The 19,832-nt window shown below is 37.4% G+C and overlaps 1 protein-coding gene across 1 annotated transcript in view; it reads right to left on the minus strand.

Annotated features, from left to right (window-relative positions):
- LOC115899717 overlaps positions 1-19,538 on the minus strand; it is a 96,865-nt gene extending 77,327 nt beyond the window's left edge. Inside the window, 2 exon segments of the mRNA XM_030938143.1 lie at positions 11,137-11,288; positions 19,421-19,538. Of these exon segments, the coding sequence (XP_030794003.1) occupies positions 11,137-11,288; positions 19,421-19,538 (270 nt within the window).
- Between the last annotated feature and the right edge of the window lie 294 nt (positions 19,539-19,832).

Below are 19,832 nucleotides of genomic sequence, written 5' to 3' on the forward strand. Positions count from 1 at the left end.
ATCAAAGATAACGCTATAGGTTTCAATCCAAGAAAAATACATGATGTAGCATATCCATTAAAAAATGATAAGAAAACAAAAAATAATCTTTGTATAGTGTATTATGTTTCAAAATATTTTCATATGCATTTATTTTATTCGCAAAAATTTGCTAAGTGAAAAAAAAAATCCTTTCTACAGATAAGAAAGTTGATGCACAGATCCAGGATTAGAGCTCAGCTCCTTCCTCTGACACGTAATAAGACTATTTTCTTTTGAACCTCCTTGTCTCTGCATAAATGCACTATTAATAATATAAATAATGAGAAACAAAACCATTAGCATTCATTAACAAAAAATATACTGTTCATGCCTGGTACAAATTAATGGATAACATTGTTATCCCTTTATCCACCAAACAGAACAGTTAGAAAAGCAGGACTTTCGGGCCGGGCGCGGTGGCTCAAGCCTGTAATCCCAGCACTTTGAGAGGCCGAGACGGGCGAATCACGAGGTCAGGAGATCGAGACCATCCTGGCTAACACAGTGAAACCCCGTCTCTACTAAAAAATACAAAAAATTAGCCGGGCGCGGTGGCGGCGCCTGTAGTCCCAGCTACTCGGGAGGCTGAGGCAGGAGAATGGCGTGAACCCGGGAGGCGGAGCTTGCAGTGAGCCGAGATCGCGCCACTGCACTGCAGCCTGGGCGACAGAGCGAGACTCCGTCTCAAAAAAAAAAAAAAGAAAAGAAAAGAAAAGCAGGACTTTCTATGCAATAAAAGAAAATTATGAGTTATGATATTTATAATAATCAATATAGAGAACTAAGGAAAAGAGAAGAAACATATAATGAAAATATGTTGACATGTTCATTAAGAAATAGTTGGGTCATCAAGGAAAGCTGAGATAAATATAATATGAAAAATGTCTATAATTTACTCAGTAAAAGAAAAAGTTAAATATATGCATATTAATATTAGAAATAATAAAATAATGTATCTGGCTTCTATATCCAACAATAAAATTTGCTGTATATAATTATCCACATTTAACAATATACATACAGATTTAAACATCAACAAAGATGGGAGAGATGTCAAGAAGATGGCAGATAAGGAAGCTCCAGGCTCCAGTTTACACATGGAGACACTAAGTTAACAATAACATAAGAACTAGAATACTCTTCTTTGAAAACTTTAGAAACCACTTGAGAAATGCAGCACCCAGGCCAATGCATAACCAAGAAAGGACTTCATCCAAAAAGGGCAAAAAAGTTCAAGCTATTTTACATGCCCATGCCCTACCCCTACCTGGCATAGTGCAGTACAACAGGAAGGAAACCACCCACACTCCAGAACCTCCCTCAGGACAGAAACAAAAGAGTGGACCATACATCCAAAATTCTGTCTTGTCTGAAGACTGCCTGAGAAACTGGTTTTTTTCTCCCCTAACTTGGGGCCATGACAGAAATGGCAGATAGTGTGGAAGGCTAAAAGACAGAGGTCAGTCCTGCAGCCTGTCTTTTCAGCAGAGCTTCTTCAGTACAGCAGAGAGACAAGGCAAGCAAGAGATTGTGGGCTCTGGATAAGAAACAAGAGCAAGCAATTAAGGAAATTAAGATACTTAAAATCAAATACATAAGCCCAGGGAAGCCCAGAAAAGGTTTGAGAGGTCCCAAACCTCCACCAGGGCTGATCAATGCAAGTTTTCCCCTAGTAAAGTCTATGACTCATAATGACTGTGAAGTATGGTTGTATTTCTAAATGTTCAAATCTCAACAAAAGATCACAAATCCTACAAAGAAAAGAGGAAAACATGGCCCGATCCAAGAAATGAATGGTTCCATGAAATAACCCTAATGAAATACAAATCTCTACACTTCCTAATAGAAATTTAAAACAACTATCTTAAAATATTAAATGAGCTAAAAAGAATACAGAGAGACCAACTAAATGAAATCAGTAAATTCAGGCATGAATACAATGAAAAAGACAGAACTATAAGAAAAAACCAAACAGAAATTCTAAAGCTCTTAATATAATAACTAAACTGAAAAATTCACTAATGGGGTTTAACATCAGATTAACAAGGCAGAAGAATCAGCTTTCTTGAAGGTAGGTCACTTGAAATCATCAAGACAGGAGCAACAAAATAAAAGGGTGAAGAAAAGTGAAGAGAGTATAAGAAACTGATGAGACACCATTAAACAGGCCAACATATGGATTATGGGAATTTAAAAAGGAAAAGAGAGAGATAAAGGGGCACAGAGTTTTTTGAAAAAATAATGGCCGAAAACTTCTAAAATCGGAGGAGTGAAATGCATATGTAAATTCAAGAAGTTCAATGAGCTAAAACTAAAATAAATGAAAAGAAATTCATACTTAGACACATTATAATCAAACTGGTGACTTTCAAAGAGACAATCTTGAAAGCAGCAAGAGAAAGGCAACTCATCATATATGAAGGAGATTCTACAAAATCATGAGTAAATTTAAGTAGAAACCATTCTGGCTAAAAGGCAACAGGATGATACACTCAAAATATTAAAAGAAAAAAAACTCTCAACCAAAAATTTTACATCAGGCAAAACTGTCAAAAGTGGAGAAGAAATTAAGACTTTCCCAGATAAACAAACTGAGTAAGCTCACTACCACTCGACTTACAATACAAGAAATGCTAAGGAAGTCTTTAAAGTTGAAATAAAAGGACACTAGACAGCAACATGAAGCCATATGAAAATATGAAGTTTGAGCCCGGGATGCAGAGGCTTGCAGTGAGCCGAGATTAGTACACTGCACTCCAGCCTGAGCAACAGAGTGAGACCCTATCTCAAAAAAGAAAAAGAAAAAAGGAAAAAGGAAGGAAGGAAGAAAGGAAAGGAAGGAAGGAAGAAAAAAATAAAGTTCTTCAATAAAGGAAATAAATAGACAAACATTAGTAACTTGTATTATTGTAATTTTGGTGCATAAATCCACTTTTACTTATATAGAATTTAAAAGACAAAAGTAGGTATGCAATATATAAAGATATAATTTCTGACATCAATAACATAGTTGGAGGGTGGAGCTGTAAAGGGTGACAACTTTTGTGTGCAACTGAAGTTAAACTGTTATCAATCTAAAATAGAATATTATAACTTTAAGATGTTTTATATAATTGCAACAGAACCCACAAAGAAAATATCTACAGAATACACACAAATGGAAAGGAGAAGGGAATCAAAGCAGGTCACTACAAAAAGATCAATGAGACACAAATGAAGGCTATAAGAGAGAAAAGCAGGAGGGGAAAGCTATAAGACGTATAGAAAACAATTCACTAAATGACAACAGTAAGCCCTTCCCTATCAGTAACTTTTTAAGTGTAAATGGATTAACTCCATACGAAAAAACACAGATGGGCTCAATGGATTTTTAAAAAAAAAAACAAGATCTAACTATGCTATCTACAAGAGACTGATTTTAGATCTCAGGAGAGACATAGGTTGAAAGTGAAAAGTTAGAAATTCTATGCAAATGGGAACCTAAAGAGGGAGACAGTGGCCATATTTATATCAGACAAAATAGAGTTTAACTCCAAAACTGTCACAAGAGACAAAGAAAGTTACTATATAATGATAATATGGTTAATTCACCAGGACTTAATGTTTAATATATACACATATATATATAACAGTATTATATAACTATATATGTGTTATATATGTTATATATGTATTATATATGAGAACACTTGGACACAGGGTGGGGAACATCACACACGGGGGCCTGTCATGGGCATGGGGTAGGGCGGCAGGGGAGGGATAGCATTAGGAGATACACCTAATGTAAATTAGGTATATGGTAATTAGGTATATGGTAAATTAGGTAAATGGGTGCAGCAAACCAACATGGCACATGTATACCTATGTAACAAACCGGCACGTTGTGCACATGTACCCTAGAACTTAAAGTATAATATATATATAACAAAGTATATAATATGTTATATATATCATATATATTATTCATAAATATATATGCACCTAACATCAGAGTTTAAATACATGTATGTATACATATATAGATACATATATATGTATGCATATATACATATGTATATATGTATGTATCCACATATATATAAAGCAAACTTTTACAAAATTGAAGGGAGAAATAGACAGCAACACAATAATAGGAGATTTCAATGCCCCACTTTCGATAATGGATAGAAAAATGAAACAAAAGATCAATAAAGCAAGAGGACATGACCAACACTACAAACCAATTGGTCCTAACAGACATATACGGAACCACCAACAAACATGGAACATTATCCATGAGAGATCACAAGTTAGTTCACAAACAAGTCTTAACAAATTTAAGAAAATTAAAATAATATAAAGTATCTTTTCCAATCATGGTGGAACAAAACTAGAAAATAGTAGTAGGTGACTGGAATATTCACATATATGTGGAATTAAACAACTCAGTTTTTTTTTGTTTTTATGTTATTTTATCTTTTTTTAAATTATACTTTAAGTTCTAGGGTACATGTGCACAACAGGCCGTTTTGTTACATAGGTATACATGTGCCATGTTGGTTTGCTGCACCCATTAACTCATCATTTGCATTAGGTGTATCTCCTAATGCTATCCCTCCCCCTGCCCTCTGACCCCATGACAGGCCCCCATGTGTGATGTTCCCCACCCTGTGTCCAAGTGTTCTCATTGTTCAATTCCCACCTATGAGTGAGAACACGCAGTGTCTGGTTTTCTGTCCTTGTGATAGTTTGCTCACAATGATGGCTTCCAGTTTCATCTATGTCCCTGCAAAGGACATGAACTCATCCTTTTTTATGGCTGCAGAGTATTCCATGGTGTATATGTGCCTCATTTTCTTAATCCAGTCTATCATTGATGGACATTTGGGTTGGTTCCAAGTCTTTGCTATTGTGAATAGTGCCACAATAAACATACATGTGCATGTGTCTTTATAATAGCATGACTTATAATCTTTTAGGCATATACCCAGTAATAGGATCACTGGATCAAATGGTATTTCTAGTTCTAGATCCTTTAGGAATCACCACACTGTCTTCCACAATGGTTTAACTAGTTTGACACTCCCACCAACAATGTAAAAGCATTCCTATTTCTCCACATCCACTCCAGCATCTGTTGTTTCCTGACTTTTTAATGATGGCCATTCTAACTGGTGTGAGACGGTATCTCATTGTGGTTTTGATTTGCATTTCTCTGATGACCAGTGATGATGAGCATTTTTTCATGTGTCTGTTGACCACATAAATGTCTTCTTTTGAGAAATACCTGTTCATACCCTTTGCCCACTTTTTGATGGGGTTGTTTTTTTCCTGTAAATTTGTTTGAGTTCTTTGTAGCTTCGGGATGTTAGCCCTTTGTCAGATGAGTAGATTGCAAAACTTTTCTCCCATTCTGTAGGTTGCCTGTTCACTCTGATGGTAGTTTCTTTTGCTCTGCAGAAGCTCTTTAGATTAATTACATCCCATTTGTCTATTTTGGCTTTTGTTATCATTGCTTTTGCTGTTTTTGTCATGAAGTCCTTGCCCATGCCTATGTTCTGAATAGTATTGCCTAGGTTTTCTTCTAGGGTTTTTATGGTTTTAGGTCTAACATTTAAGTCTTTAATCCATCTTGAATTAATTTTTGTATAAGGTGTAAGCAAGGGATCCAGTTTCAGCTTTCTATAAGTTTCAGCTAGCCAGTTTTCCCAGAACCATTTATTAAATAGGGAATCCTTTCCTCATTTCTTGTTTTTGTCAGGTTTGTCAAAGATCAGATGGTTGTAGATGTGTGGTGTTATTTCTAAGGCCTCTGCTCTGTTCCATTGGTCTGTATCTCTGTTTTGGTACCAGTACCGTGTTGTTTTGGTTACTGTAGCCTTGCAGTATAGTTTGAAGTCAAGTAGCATGATGCCTCCAGCTTTACTCTTTTGGCTTAGGATTGTCTTGGCAATGTGGGCTCTTTTTTGGTTCCATATGAACTTGAAAGTAGTTTTTTCCAATTCTGTGAAAAAAGTCATTTCCAATTCTGTGAAAAAAGCCTTGATGGGAATGGCATTGAATCTATAAATTACTTTGGGCAGTATGGCCATTTTCACAATATTGATTCTTCCTATCCATGAGCATGGAATGTTCTTCCATTTGCTTGTGTCCTCTTTTCTTTCGTTGAGCAGAGGTTTGTAGTTCTCCTTGAAGAGGTCCTTCACATCCCTTGTAAGTGGTATTCCTAGGTATTTATTATCTTTGTAGCAATTGTGAATGGAAGCTCACTCATGATTTGGCTCTCTGTTTGTCTGTTATTGATGTATAGGAATGCTTGTGATTTTTGCACATTGATTTTGTATCCTGAGACTTTTCTGAAGTTGCTTATCAGTTTAAGGAGATTTGGGGCTGAGACGATGGGGTTTTCTAAATATACAATCATGTCATCTGCAAACAGGGACAATTTGACTTCCTTTTTTCCTAATTGAATGCCCTTTATTTCTTTCTCTTGCCTGATTGCCCTGGCCAGAACTTCCAACACTATGTTGAATAGGAGTGATGAGGGAGGGCATCCCTGGCTTGTGCTAGTTTTCAAAGGGAATGCTTCCAGTTTTTGCTCATTCAGTATGATATTGGCTGTGGGTTTGTAATAAATAGCTCTTATTATTTTGAGATATATTCCATCAACACCTAGTTTATTGAGAGTTTTTAGCACGAAGGGGTGTTGAATTTTGTCGAAGGCCTTTTCTGCATCTATTGAGATAATCATGTGTTTTTTGTCATTGGTTCCGTGTATGTGATGGATGACATTTATTTATTTGCATATGTTGAACCAGCCTTGCATCCCAGGGATGAAGCTGACTTGATCATGGTGGATAAGCTTTTTGATGTGCTGCTGGATTTGGTTTGCCAGTATTTTATTGAGGATTTTTGCATTGATGTTCATCAAGCATATCAGTCTAAAATTATCTGGTCTTTTTTTTTTTTTTTTTTTTTTTGTCTCTGCCAGGCTTTGGTGTCAGGATGATGCTGGCCTCATAAAATGAGTTAGGGAGGATTCCCTCTTTTTCTATTGATTGGAATAGTTTCAGAAGGAATGTTACCAGCTCCTCTTTGTACCTCTGGTAGAATTCAGCTGTGAATCCATCTAGTCCTGGGTTTTTTTTTTTTTTTTTTTGGTTGGTAGGCTATTATTACCTCAATTTCAGAGCCTGCTATTAACAACTCACTCTTTAAACCATCATCGGGTTGAGTGATGTCAGCAACATGGCAGACTAGGAGGATTCTGACTTTCAATTCTTCCATGGACGTACCAAATAAACAAATACAAATACATCAATTCACTTGGAGAGATATCCAGACACTTATTGCAACACACACACACTGGGAAACTGAGAAAATATCCACATCGAAACAGGTAGAAAAAGCTGAGACAAGCTCCTGCCACAAACTACACCCCAGAAATAGCACTGCACAGTCAGGAGCTTCTCCAGCTTCAAAAAGGAAGTGTTTGTTTTTTATCTGGAGCCCACAATCTCTTGCTTGCCTTGTTGTCTGTCTGCTGTACTGAAGAATATCTGCTGCAAAAAACAGGCTGCAGCGCTGGCCTCTGTTTTTCCAGGCTTCCAAACTATCTGCCATTTCTGTCATGCCTCCAAGTTAGGGGAGATATAAACCAGTTTCTCCAGCAGCCTTCAAATGAGACAATTCTGGACATAGAATCCACTCTTCTGTTTCTGTCCTTTAGTTATCCTGTTGTGCTGTGCAATTCTGCAGTCTTCCTGTTTGGAAGGAAGACCCCATTGAAGCCCAGCTCTACCAAACAAAAGGGCAAGTTCCTTTCCTTCAGAATGTTGGCTCCCATGGGCTCCTCTTCCCAGGTATGGGGACATACAAAAACAGAAAAATGAAAGCTAAAAAAAAAAAAAAAAAAAAAGGTGGCATGTCTGCACCTTCTCTATATGTGAGGAGTTCCCGTTCCTGCCTCCTGAACCAGAACTAGAGGGCTTCTACGGAGCCCCCACATCTGAGGTCCAGTGCCTGTTTCCAGGTTTCTGGTGCACTGAATCCAGGCTGAGGGATTGTGGAGGAGAAAACCTAACTTTATGGTTGCTATCCAAGGGATTGGCTCCTATATCAACTGCCTCTGAAAGCAGATGGGGCTTGGCATATGAAAATCCCCTGGGATCACAGAGAACTAGGAGGTGGTTTTAAACAGGCAGCTATACCCCTAGACTTAGTGCAGAGCAAGCAAGGAAAATTATCTAACTTCCAATTTCTCCCCGGAAGAGGTCTGACTGCTCACAATCCCAGCTGCTGTCCAGGAGTCAGGGCTTCTAACTAGAGTATATCTGGAAGCCTAGAGGGCAGGAAATTAGTAAAGTTCCCAGAGCCTCAATAGGCGTGTGGGTACTTCCCATGTCTTCTCACCCTAGCTTACTCCAGCAATAAAACCAAGGCCCCAGCTTCTCCCTGAAAAGAGTTTCTCTACACACTGAGCATCCCAACTTTCATAGCTCCCACCTAAACAACTGGCTCCTAAATCAACTACCTCTGGAAATGTGGGGGCTCAGCATTGAGAATTGCCTGGTACCACAGAGAACAAAGAGGCAATTTCATCTGGGTACAAGAACACTTCCAGCAGCTATCCCACATAAGGCTTAGCACAGAGCAAGCAGGCAAAAATACCCGAATCCTTTTTTCTCACTACAAAAGGTTGGATTTACACTTTCTCAGATGCTGCCCCACAGTTGAGCTTCTAGTTAGCCTGCATCTGGATGATGATAAGTCAAGTAATTAGAAGTCCTTTGTGAACCTGAACAGACATGCCTTCTTCCCCAGCCAGCTCCAGTGATAAAGCCAGTCTCCGTCTTCTCCCTGGAAGGAGTTTGTCCGTACATCGAATGTCCCATATTTTACAGCTTCTACCTGAGGGACTGGGCTCTAAATCACCTACCTGTAGGAGCTGATGGGGATAGGCATTCTTGAGTTCCCCAGGGACTGCAGAGAATGAAGTGATGCTTTAAACAGGTAAGGAGCACTTCCAGCAGCTTTCTCCTGGCTTCATGCAGAGAGAGCAGGCAAAACCCCAGCACCCAGTTTTTCTTTGAAAGGGGTTTGATGCACACCTAACGTCAAGTTTCCCAGCGATTTCCATGGGTTACATTTTTAATTATCTTGCATCCAGGCAGTGACAGAACAAGCAATCAGTAGTCTACTGAGTGTCTGCACACTTCATACAGCATTTTCCCCTAGTTCATTCCAGAGATAAAACAAGTCTCCAGCTGACCCACCTATCTCTGAGAACTGATGGAACTGAGCATTTGCTAGGCTCTTGGCGGCAACAGAGAGCAATGCAACAGTGTGGTCTGAACAGGAGTGCAGGCATTTCCCACAGATCCTCTCCGCAGCTTAATGCAGAGTGAGTGGGAGATAAACTCCAGCTCTTAGGTTCTGCCTGAGGAAAACCGGAACTTGATCACACATCTAGCAACCCAACTTTTCCAGCTGCTTCTCAAGAGACTGGTTTCTATCTTACCTATCTCTAGGGCACTGACAGGACTTGGCACACCCTAAACTCCTGGGGACCACTAAAAACAAAGACAGTAGTTGGGACAAATACAAAAGTTTGGAAGGCACTTAATCTCTGCCAAGTTGATCAGTGAGGTTCTATTTCCTATATTTCCTATATGAAGCCAGTCTCACAAGATTGGGAGAGGCTTATCTAATTCATATAAACTAATAGAGAGAGTCAAAGAAAATGAAGAAAAAAGGGAAATATGTCCCAAACAAATGAACAAGATTAATTTCCAGAAATGGAACTAAGTGATTTACTCAACAGAGAATTCAAAATAACAGTCACAAAGATACTGAGGTCAGGAGAGCAATGAATGAACCAAGTTAGAAATTCAACAAAGAGGAAATACAAAGGCTTAAGTTCCAGAATAAATAAAGAATTTCTACAATTCAACAACAAAAAAGAAGAAATAACCCAATTTTTTTCTTTTTCAACATTTATTTTAGGTTCAGGCAGTACATGTGCAGGTGTGTTAACTGGGTATATTGTGTGATGCTGAGGTTTAGGATATGAAGGATCCTATCACCCAGGTACTAAGCATAGTACCCAACAGTTTTTCAATCCTTGCCTCATTCTCTCGCATCCCTCTCCACACCCCAGTGTCTATTGTTGCTCTCATTGTGTCGATGAGTACCCTATAATTAGCTCCCACTTATAAGTGAGAATGTACAGTATTTGGTTTTCTATTCCTGCAAATAACCCAACCCTAAAATGGGCAGAGAACTTGAACAAACATTTCTCTAAAGATTATATATGAGTGGCCTATAAGCACATGAAAGATGCTCAACATCACTAATAAATAAAGAAATGTAAACCGAAAGCAATGAGATATCCCCTCATAGCCATTAGGATGGGTGCATTTAAAAAATTAACAAGTCTTGGCAAGGAGGTGGAGAAACTGGAACCCTTGTGCACTGCTGGTGGGATTGTAAAATGGTGCAACCGCTATGCAAAACAGTATAGCAGTTTCAAAAAATTAAAAACAAACTACCATATGATCCCTCAATCTCACTTCTAAATATGTATCAAAAACAATTTGAAAAGATGAGCTCAAAGAGATAGCTGCACCCCCATGTACACAGTAGCATTATTCACAATAGCCAAGAGGTGGAGGCAACCCAAATGTCCATTAATCGATGAAATGATAAACAAAATGTAGTTTGTTTGATTACACACAAGGGAGTATTATTCAGCCTTTAAAAGAAAGGAAATACTGTCACATGCTACAACATGGATGAATCTTGAGGACATTATGCTAAGTGAAATAAGCCAGTCACAAAAGACAATTACTATATTATTTCCCTTACATGAGGTATCTGAAGTAAAAATACAGAAATAGAAAGTAGAATGGTGGTTACTAGGGACTGAAAGGAAGGAGAAATGGGGAGTTGTTAATTACTAGATTACCAATTTTGGAAGATGAAAAAGTTCTGATGATCTGTTGTACAGTAATGTGAATACTTAACGTTACTAAGCTGTACACTTCAAATGCTCTTAAAATAGTTACAACAGTATATCTTATTTTATGTGTTTTTACCATGATTAATCTTTTTAAAATCAACAGGTATTTTGCTTACTTGGCCTCTTAAAAAATTGAAGGAGCTCTTCGATCTAAATAGTTGTCTGGATCCTGTATCTCCCTTTTCCCCATGGATAGAAATGTAGACATTTGCTACTGTTCCAGCATTCCATAGCTCACCGGTTGCCACATTCACTTCATATATTGTCACTGACAACATAAGAAAAAAACCTTTTTAAGTGCCAAGCAGTACTCATATAATAGAAAATTACGTACAGAAATCTCCCCTTATCCATGGTGGAAAAGTTCCAAGATCCCCAGTGGATGCCAGAAACCACAGATAGTAACAAATTCTATATATACTATGTTTTTCTCTACATATACATACTTATAATAAAGTTTATTTCACCATAAGACATTAACAATAACAATAAAATTGATTAACTATAACAATATACTGTTCACAATTTCACAGACAGAAAACTTGTTCTTACCACAAATCTTACCAAATTTGACATACTTTTTTTTTCTTTCCATATTAATTCAAGAACTTTCACCTTTTCACTTAAAGGAAGTACTTTGTAGCTTCTCTTTGAAATATCCAAATTGCCAGCATCACTGTTCTTGCACTTTGAGGCCATTATTCGGTAAAATAAGGGTTACTTGAACACAAGTACTGCGATACTGTGACTGTTGATGGCTACTAAGTGACGCACAAGCAGAGAGCATATACAGCATGGATTCACTAGAGAAAGCGGTGATTCACATCAGGGCAGGATGGAGCAGGACAGCAGGAGATTTCATCACACTCAGAAGGGGACACAACTTAAAATTTGTGAATTGTCTATTTCTGGAATTTTACATTTAATATTTTTGGACAGCAATTGACTTTGAAGAACTGAGACCAAGGAGAGAAAAACCATGGATAAGTGGAGACTACTGTACAGAAATCCAATCAAGAGTTCTAGTTCCAGGTAATATGGAGTAACACGCACCACCCAGTCTCTCCTACTGAATGCAGCTGTAAAACTTGGACAGAGGCCGGGCGCGGTGGCTCAAACCTGTAATCCCAGCACTTTGGGAGGCCGAGACGGGTGGATCACGAGGTCAGGAGATCGAGACCATCCTGGCTAACACCGTGAAACCCCGTCTCTACTAAAAAATACAAAAAACTAGCCGGGCGAGGTGGCGGGCGCCTGTAGTCCCAGCTACTCGGAAGCCTGAGGCAGGAGAATGGCGGGAACCCGGGAGGCGGAGCTTGCAGTGAGCTGAGATCCGGCCACTGCACTCCAGCCCGGGCGACAGAGCGAGACTCCGTCTCAAAAAAAAAAAGAAAAGAAAAGAAAAAAAACTTTGACAGAATCCGTAGAACAGCTATATGAAGATCAAAACGTGAACAGTGGCAGGAGGAATGGGGAAGAAGACCAAAATTTAAAGTAACACCAAGCATCTGTGAGTTTACCATTTTTCCTCCTCCACAGTCCCCCAGCCTGGATTCAATGCACCAGAGACCTGGAAATAGGTACCGGGACCTCAGATATGGGGGAGGGGGGGGGGGGCTCGGTAGAAGCCCTCTAGTTTTGGTTCAGGAGGTAGGAAAGGGAACTCCTCAAATATAGAGAAGAGAAGATGCAGACATGCTACCATATTTTTACTTGCATTTCTCTATTTTCTTATATCCCTGTGCCTGGGAAGAGGAGTACATTGGAGCCAACATTTTAAAGGAGAGAACTTTCTCTTCTGTTTGGAGGAACTGGGCTTCAATAGGGTCTTCCTTCCAAACAGGAAGACTGAAGAAGTGCACAGCACAACAGGATAACTAAAGCCTCAGTTTTCTAAGCAAACGACCAAAAGAAAGATCCAAGAACTGTAGAGGTTTTAAGAACTGAACTGACATTGGAACCACAGCCCACAGAAGGCAGGTTAGAATTTACAACCTGAAATTAACCAGTAGTCAACCGTATACTAAAACAAAAATATCAACATTCTCCTTAGGATTTAAGTAAGAGCTACTGTCTCATATAATAATATGTAAAATGCCCCGGATATAATATGAATAATCAGAATATTAAGAACAAGAAAAATATCAACTCACATGGGAAAAGAGAATGGAGACATCACCATTGAGATGACACGGGTACTGATTATCTGGCAAATATTTTAAAGCAGTCAGGATACAAATGTTACTACAAACAATCATGAACACTCTTAAAACCAATGGAGAAACAGAAAATCCCCACAAAGAAATAGAAAATTTAAAGAATAACTAAATAGTAATTTTAGAACTGAAAAAAAGCATCATAAGCAAATTTTAAAACTCACTGAATAGGCTCAAGAGCAGACTGGAGAGAACAGAGGAAAGCGCAAATGAGCCTGAAGACAGATAAACAGAAATCATCCAATCTAACAACACAGAAACATACTTTTTTAAAAAAATGAACCTCAGGGACCTGTAGGGTAATGACAAAATACCTAATATTCATGGGCATGAAGTACCAGAAGAAGATAAAAAGATTCTAATTCAAGAGTTCTGTGAATTCAAACACATTCCTGCACTGCCCTCCCACACCAGCTCCATCCTCTGGATTTCACATCAGTTGATATTCCTTCATATTCCATTCTCTCCTCAGCTCATGCAGAAGGTTTATAAGTAGGAATCATTGAGGGAAGTTTTATTTACTTTCTGGGATTGTAAACTTGACAATCCTTTTCTAAAGATTAATAACTTTTCTCCATTCTTTTTCATTTTTTTTTTTTTATTTTATTCAGGGTCTGGTTCTGTCACTCAGGCTGGAATGCGGTGGGACAATCATGGCTCACTGCATCCTCAACCTCCCAGGCTCAAGTGAGCCTCCCTCCTCAGGCTCCTGACTAGCTGGGACTACAGGCATGTGCTACCATGCCCAGCTAATATTTATATATATATACACATATATATGTGTATATATATATAAAATCATGTATATATAATAATGTAATTATATAACATATATATATTCATAATATATAATTTTATATATTCTTTTTAATAGAGATGGGGTTTTACCATGTTGCCCAGGCTGGTCTTGAACTCAAGAGATCCACCTGCCTTAGCCTCCCAAAGTGCTAGGATTACAAGTGTAAACCACCACACCCAGCCTTCCCCATTATTTTTCTAAACAAACTTTCACTTTTCCTTTTTTAAAAACCAAGTAACTATGATAAAATTGGAGAGAGAAAACAAGAGGAGGGGAATCAGAATAACAGTGGTCTATTATCTTTGTGCTATTCTAATCAGAGGTGTTCTTCTTTTATTGTCCACGTAAGAACTTAAAAGACAAATATGTAACAAAAATGAATTGAAGTTTTCTTAATTAATTGACACATTTGTCCAGGGTTCTACTGGGTAAACTGAAATATAAAATAGTTGTTTCATTAAAAAGTATCCATAGGAGAGGATATGGAGAAATAGGAACACTTTTATACTGTTGGTGGGAGTGTAAACTAGTTCAACCATTGTGGAAGAGTGTGGTGATTCCTCAAAGATTTAGAACTAGAAATACCATTTGACCCAGACATCCCATTACTGGGTATATACCCAAAGGATTATAAATCATGCTGCTATAAAGACACACGCACACGTATGTTTATTGTGGCACCATTCACAATAGCAAAGATGTGGAACCAACCCAAATGTCCATCAATGACAGACTGGATTAAGAAAATATGGCACATATACACCATGGAATACTATGCAGCCATAAAAAAGGATGAGTTCACGTCCTTTGTAGGGACATGGATGCAGCTGGAAACCATCATTCTCAGCAAACTATCGCAAGAACAGAAAACCAAACACTGCACGTTCTCACTCATAGGTGAGAATTGAACAATGAGATCACTTGGACACAGGAAGGGGAACATCACACACCGGCACCTGTCATGGGGTGGGGGGAGGGGGGAGGGATAGCATTAGGAGATATACCTAATGTAAATGACGAGTTAATGGGTGCAGCACACCAACATGGCACATTATACATATGTAACAAACCTGCACGTTGTGCACATGTACCCTAGAACTTAAAGTATAATTTTAAAAAGCATATTTAAAAAAAGTATCCATAGGGCATCAGTAAGATGATGCAAACCCTAGACCCACATTTGCCCACAGAGATACCATCATAACAACAACACTTGGAATACTTGCCTTTGTGAGAACCCCAGAAACCACCTAAGAGGTTCCTACACCCAGGCAAGAGCAAAGACAAAAAGAACCTCATCGAAACCAGTAGGAAAATTGATGGCATTTTCCATGCCAAAGCTCCCCCTCCTACCCCCGGCACATACAGCATGACCAAGTTGCATTTATACCTAGATATACAAGGATGGTTCCACATACAAAAATCAATCAGTGTAACATGCCACATTAACAGAAAGAAAGCCAAAAAGCAAAAAACTTCATTGATGCAGAAAAAGCATTCTTATAATCCAACATGCCTCCTTGATAAAAACTCTCAACAAACTAGGAATAGAAGGAAACTATCTCAACATAATAATGGCAATATATAAAAAGCTCACAGCTAACACAATACTTATTGATGAAAGAAAAAAAGCTTTTCCTCTAAGATCATGAAAAAGACAAGGATGCCCACTCTAATCATTTCTACTCAACATATGACTAAAAGTTCCAGGTATTGCAATTAAAACAAGAAAAACAAACAAAAGATATCCAACTTGGAAGAGAAGAAGCAAGATTATTGCTGTTTGCAGGTTATATATGTAGAAAACTCTAAAAGGCTCCACACACAAAAAATTGTTAAAACAACAAAATCAACACTCAAAAAGCAGCTGCATTACTATATACTAACAAAGAATAATACAAAAAGAAATTAAGAAAACAACTGCATTTACAATAGCACCAAAAACAATAAAATGTTACACTTAATACTAAACCAAGGCAGCGAAAAATATGTACAATGAAAACTACAAAACATTGTTAAAATAAATTAAAGAAACAAATAAACGGAAACACACTCCATGTTTGTAGAAGATTTAATATTGTTAAAATGTCTACATTACCCAAAGCAATCTACAGATTAAATGCAGTCCCTATCAAAATCTCAACAGCAATTTTTACAGAAATAGGAAAAAATCCAAAAATTCCTATAGATTGCCAAGAGATCCCTGAATAGTCAAAACAATCTTGAGATGAACAAAGTTATAAGCCTAATACTTTTTGATTTTAATACATATGACAAAGCAACAGTAATAAAGGCAGTGTGGTACTGGGATAAAGACAGACAGACTAACAGAACAGAATAGAGAACTCAGAAATAAATCCTCGATTATACAGTTAAATGATTTTGACAAGGGTGCCAAGACCACACAAGGAGGAAGATAGTCTCTTCAATAAATGGTGTTGACTAAACTGGATATCCACATGTATGCAAAAAATAATAATAATAAAGTTGAATCTTTATCTTACATCAATATAGATATTAACTAAAAATGGATTAAAGACCTAACCATAAAAATCTAAATCCATAAAACTCCTAGATGAAACCTTAAGAGAAAACCTTCAGGATATCAAATTTGGCAATTATTTCTTGGATATGACACCAAAATCACATGCAACAAAAACAAACAAATGGGGCTACATCAAACTTAAAAACTTCTGCACAGCAAAGGCAACAATCATTAGTGTAAAGAGGCAACCTATGGAGTTGCAAAAAATATTTCCCAGTCATGTATCTGATAAGAGGCTAATATCCAGAAAAAATAAGGAACTCCTTCAACTAAACAACAACACATGGAAAAGAGACAATCCAATTTAAAAACAGGCAAAGAGCTTGAATAGACAATTCATCAAAGAATATATACAAATGGCCAACAAGCCTACAAAAATTCAACATCACTAATTATTACAGAAATGCAAACGAAAATCACAATGAAAAACTACCTCACACCCATTAAGATGGCCAGTATCAATAGAAAAAAAAACAAGTGTTGGGGAGAATGCAGAGAAACTGGAACTCTTGTGGGATGTAAAATTGTCCAACTACTATGGAAAAAGGTATGGAGGTTCCTCAAAAAATCAAAAATTGAATTACCATAAAATTCAGCAACCCCATTTCTAGATACACATTCAAAAGAGTTCAAAGTAGAATCTCAAAGATATATTTAAATTTGCACACACATGGTCATTACAACATTATTCACAATAGGTAGAAGATGGAAGCAAGCCTAATGTCTGCTGTCAGATGAATGGATAAAGAAATTGTGGTATATACATATGATGGAGTAATACGCAGTCTTAAAAAGAATAAAAATTCTGTTAACATGCTATACCATAGACATTACATTAGGTAAAATAAACCAATCACAAAAGGACAAATACTGTATGCTTACACTCATATGATGTATCTAAAGTAGTTAACATCATAGAAACAGAAAGTAGAAATGTGGTTCCCAAGGGCTGAGAGAAGTGCGGCAGGGTGGGGATTAGGGGGGATTAGTATTTAATGGATATAGAGTTTCAGCTTCGTAAGATGCAGAAGTTCTAAAGATCTGTTGCATAGCAATGTGAATACGCTTAACACAAGTGAACTGTACACTTAAAAATGTTTAAGGTAGTAAATTTAATGTTTGTGTTAATTATCACAATTAAAAATAAAATTTTTTTAAAAGTTGCTCACACAGCCTGTGAGCCCACTTTTGGTGTTTTCTTAGGAACCTTTATCCTTTGCAGGAAAGCAACTCCATAATTACAACAAATTTTTCTTTCAGGTACACATGATGGTATACTGGTAAACTGGGCAAACACTTTTAGAGTTACTGGTGTCTTAAATGACAAATAACTACCATTACTTTTTATAAACTTAAAGGAATAAAATATAGCAAAAAAGACATTAATCCAGCTTTCGTTATTTGTACCACCTAGAACTTTTGTGTCTACCTCTAGCAAAGGGTGTTACTTGTTTGTAATGATATCATTTCAGACACAGTATCAATCTTAGCTAGAATATTAGATAAAAATATGGCAAGGGTAAATCATCATTTGCTATATCTACCATTGACCTAGATAACTAAAGGCTTATCAAGTTTACAGATAGCATATGATAGGGTATGGTTAGAATACCAAGCCATGTCCTGAAACTGAAAAGAAAAATGTTGATTAATAAACCATAAGGGTCAAGCCCTACACAAAAGACAAGTAAAATCAGAACATATTTGTAGAGTGTGCCTTCTTTGAGTAGAACTTTAACAGTTAAAAATGGAGGGAAGTAGCAGCAGAAAGTGACCTCTGCATCATTACCAACAATGGGTAGAAATAGGGCACCTGGCAAACATCTCCTCGGGTGAAACACGTGGGCTGATGAGGAAGAATAGTTATAACAATGCTTCTAAATGGTGAAAAAAAAATACTTATGAATTGTGAGAACAATGCTCATGCTTCACTTTTCAGTAACTAGGGCTATTCACGTCTTTTCAAAAATATTTTAACTTCAGAAACTTAAGAAAAGTGATCGCACCTTAATTTAAAACCACAAAGGAATCATCAATCTGTGCAAATGTTTTACCAGTCTATGTTCCCTCAAAAAACTACACAGGTTGGTATGGACCTAAGCCTAATGTCAGATAAGACTTACTATTACTCATTTATTTATTTATTTAGAAAATTAAAACATGACATTTTTAATAGAACACAGTCTGGATTGGAGAAAAATCCATTTTTTGCCAATTGTCTATTTAATAATCTCACATGCCCTTATCCCATTCTCCTCCAAGGCAGAGGCCAGCAGACCCAAGAGCAAATAGTTCTTATGGACAGCCACCCTGAATTCTTATGCTAGGGAGCAGTGACTACCTCACCCTGAGCAGAAAAAGAGCCTATTATCAGCCATAAATGTAAACAAGGCTTGAATACATCTCTGCTTTTGGCCAGACATTTAGAATGTCATTGAGCAGTTGTGTTTTTATTTCCTAATCAAATAGTTAAAGTTTCAAAAATGAGGGAGAGCCCGGTGGGAAAAGTGTATATTGACTTGCATTTCTTAGCCCTGGAGGAACTTCATTTGACATTCAATTTTTCTCATGACCGCCTAAGAATTAATTTCCTTGTTTTGATTAAGAAGCATTTCAGCCGACCTTCCTATAGGGCTGTTGACAAGAACATATTCCTGAATGTTGGCATGTGAAACAACTAAAAAGCATTTAGATGCAGCTGCCACATCAGAGAAGCAAGTGATAAGAAACTGGCAGGCCTTAATCATTCATTTACTCAACATGTGTTTATTGGTGCCCTGTCCTTCAGCATTTAGGCAAACAAGTTTTATCTGTGCTGCCTGGAGTTGACTCTTTCCTACCTGGAAGGATGGGTTGTCCTTTACTTAAAACAGGAAATTCTCGACAGATTTCCCCATCCTCTTGATCTCGTGCAAACCATCGTTGAACAGGTACATAAAACTGTTTTCCAGAATTCATATTATGCAATTGTATCTACAATAACAATAATATTACTTTCAAAAATGGAGGAATGCTTTATCAAAGTGTCAAATAAGTTTTTGTTCAAGACTGCCACTTAGCTCAGAGAACTTTTTTTTAATATGAGAAACTGTTGATAATTTGACAGTGCTAATTTCTTCTTTTCCTGCCATCTCAAGTACAATGGCATTTCTTTCCTCTATCTAAAAATCTTCCTATTTCTATTTATTTCTTTACTTTTTTTGAGACAAAGTCTTGCTATGTTGCCCAGTATGGTTGCCAACTCCTAGGCTG

Source organism: Rhinopithecus roxellana, chromosome 9, assembly GCF_007565055.1.
Source record: "Rhinopithecus roxellana isolate Shanxi Qingling chromosome 9, ASM756505v1, whole genome shotgun sequence".
NCBI classification, from domain to species: Eukaryota; Metazoa; Chordata; class Mammalia; order Primates; family Cercopithecidae; genus Rhinopithecus; species Rhinopithecus roxellana.